Raw genomic sequence first — 2238 nt, 5'->3', positions numbered from 1 at the left:
TGAATGCACAACTTTTTACTCTAAGAGAGACTAACTCTAAACTCAATATCTCAAACGTCCAAATTATACAAATTGTATTTCACAAATATTTTTAGAATTTCGAGTTAGCTTTCCAATGCCACTGCTTTCACTTCAATCCGATTCTTGAGCCGGAAGTTATGGTCCAAATACTAAGATATGTGCAGGATACAAAATTTAATCAAATCCGGTTTTAACTCTAACTAAAGAATTCCGATTTACTCATTTTTTTAATTTGATTAAACTTAGCCACATCATATAGTCTCCCAAAAAGAGTATATCCATATACAAATCTCTAGCTAGTCTCTTCTTTCATCGAGTGGCTACAATTAATTAATCACGTGGTTTAAAACAAGTAGGCATTCGTGATCAGAGACTCACTGCTACTGAAGAATCTTACTGCTCATCACCTTCAATTCACATCTTTTCAGGGGGACAGTCAAATACATACACATGCATGCATGCATCCATGCATGTTCATCCCATCCCATCCCATCCCATCAGCCATGTTTCTTAGTAATGCATATATACAATTCCCTTGAACCTTCTTCGTTCCTATCATCTTAGATTGCATGTGATGTTCCTATGTATGACCAGATTTCCAAGACTTGTTTTTCAACAACTTGTGTAGGCATTGAGGACCCGCACGAGGCAAGTGGCATATATGTGTGTTTTAATTATTTTAATTATTATTTTTACAGTTGTCTCCATTATTAAATAAACAAATATTGGATTATTTTTTTATTGATTGTTTTATTTCTCTTATTTTTATTGTTAAGGTTTTATGGTATCAACTTTTATTACTTTTAAAAACACTACCAAGTACCAAGTCAATGTTTCTTACTTCAATAATTTTATATGATATCAATAATTTTTTATTATTATTTAAATAAAAAACTTCATACAAAACAAAAAATTTCATTTTTTTATTAAAAAAACTAAAAATTTCTACCTACTTTATATTATATCAATAACTTTCAAACCAAAAATTACATATCTACCAAGTCTATTCCGAAACAAGCCCGACATGTTCCATGCATTATTAGAGTAATTAATAAATTTCGTGGCCTATTAAGTTTACAAGTTGTCCACAAAATAAGTAGACACTAGACACTTGCTTAAACTTTACACAATAATAGTTGACTTGTACGTCATTGAAGTCTACTCTCTTTTATCACTCAAACCAAAAGCTGAAGTTATATTATTCGATCCCTTGCTTCCTCGCAGCTTTCCTCATGCATTAGAGAGCAATCAATTTGATTTTGGCACCATTTTGCGAGGATAGGTGAAGGTGTTTTCGTTAGCAAAATGAAGAAGAAGATGTTTCTTCTTGTTCCATTTCTCCTTGCTTCAACTCTCTTCTTTTGCTTCGCAACCTTCGTTTTCGGAGCCGCAGTGTTGCCGGATGATGAAGGTATGCTTTCATCACACCTGAATAAAAATCAAGTATTTTCATCAGGAAAACGTGCAAATTTGATTGGTTGGATAGCGAAGAGTTTGGGGAAGACGGACTGGAATTTCAGCGTCGATCTGTGCAGCGAAGATTCTGGATGGTTCTACCGAGCAGAAGGATCAAAAGAGAATAATCTTACCTGTGACTGCTCCTCCTCCAATGGAACCGTGTGCCATGCATGTTGTCAGCATGTACGTCATCTCTCTCTCCCTGCACATACGCATCCACCGACATACGCTTCAATGAGATTGTTTTTTATATATTACACCTTTAATTTTCGTATATCTTATCTACATCTTTAATGAAAATGTATTAGTACGTAATAGCTCAGAAAGAGAAAATAAAACTTGTCTTAGTAATAATGGGAAATATTTAGTAGATTTACCTACAATTGGATAATGTGACACTAAAATCAGTCCTTAAATTATTATTATATATTTTTATTATTACCTTATTTTAATTTTATAAAAGTTTCATTTCAGGAAAAATACAATATTATCCAAAAGTATTTACTCATTTGTCACTTGTACCTTCAAAATTTAGAAAGGAATATCAGGACTTCAAAAACTACTTAATAGCTTCGTTTGGCAAGGGGAGGTCCAGCACTGTACCTGGAACTGTTCCAGCTACAGTGCTGTCTGACACTCCCCTTGACTTTGCGATTATTTTATTTTATTTTTTAAAAAACAAAGCATTAACTATGGGGTTCAAAATTGCTGCATGTAATTAATTTCTTCTTTTTTCTTTTTTTTTTAAAGCCAAATAAA

The 2238-nt window shown here is 32.9% G+C and overlaps 1 protein-coding gene across 1 annotated transcript; it reads right to left on the bottom strand.

Moving 5' to 3' along the window:
• Positions 1-1089: 1089 nt before the first annotated feature.
• On the bottom strand, positions 1090-1802 carry LOC132175436 (uncharacterized). Its single transcript, XM_059587386.1, has 2 exons — positions 1611-1802; positions 1090-1449 (listed from the first exon to the last, which is right to left on the bottom strand). The coding sequence occupies exons 1-2, from the start codon at positions 1703-1705 to the stop codon at positions 1215-1217; spliced, it is 330 nt and encodes a 109-aa protein (XP_059443369.1). The 5' UTR covers positions 1706-1802; the 3' UTR covers positions 1090-1214.
• Between the last annotated feature and the right edge of the window lie 436 nt (positions 1803-2238).

Source organism: Corylus avellana, chromosome ca3, assembly GCF_901000735.1.
Source record: "Corylus avellana chromosome ca3, CavTom2PMs-1.0".
Taxonomy (NCBI): Eukaryota; Viridiplantae; Streptophyta; class Magnoliopsida; order Fagales; family Betulaceae; genus Corylus; species Corylus avellana.
The sequence above is the reverse complement of the archived record's forward strand: the minus strand, read 5'-3'. Positions and strand labels throughout refer to the sequence as shown.

Coding starts and splice junctions, on each gene's coding strand:
- LOC132175436 (XM_059587386.1), bottom strand. CDS start 1,705: ATGTCGGTGGATGCGTATGTGCAGGGAGAGAGAGATGACGTACATGCT. Junction 1,450..1,610: donor TGGAGGAGGAGCAGTCACAG/GTAAGATTATTC, acceptor ATTTTTATTCAG/GTGTGATGAAAGCATACCTT.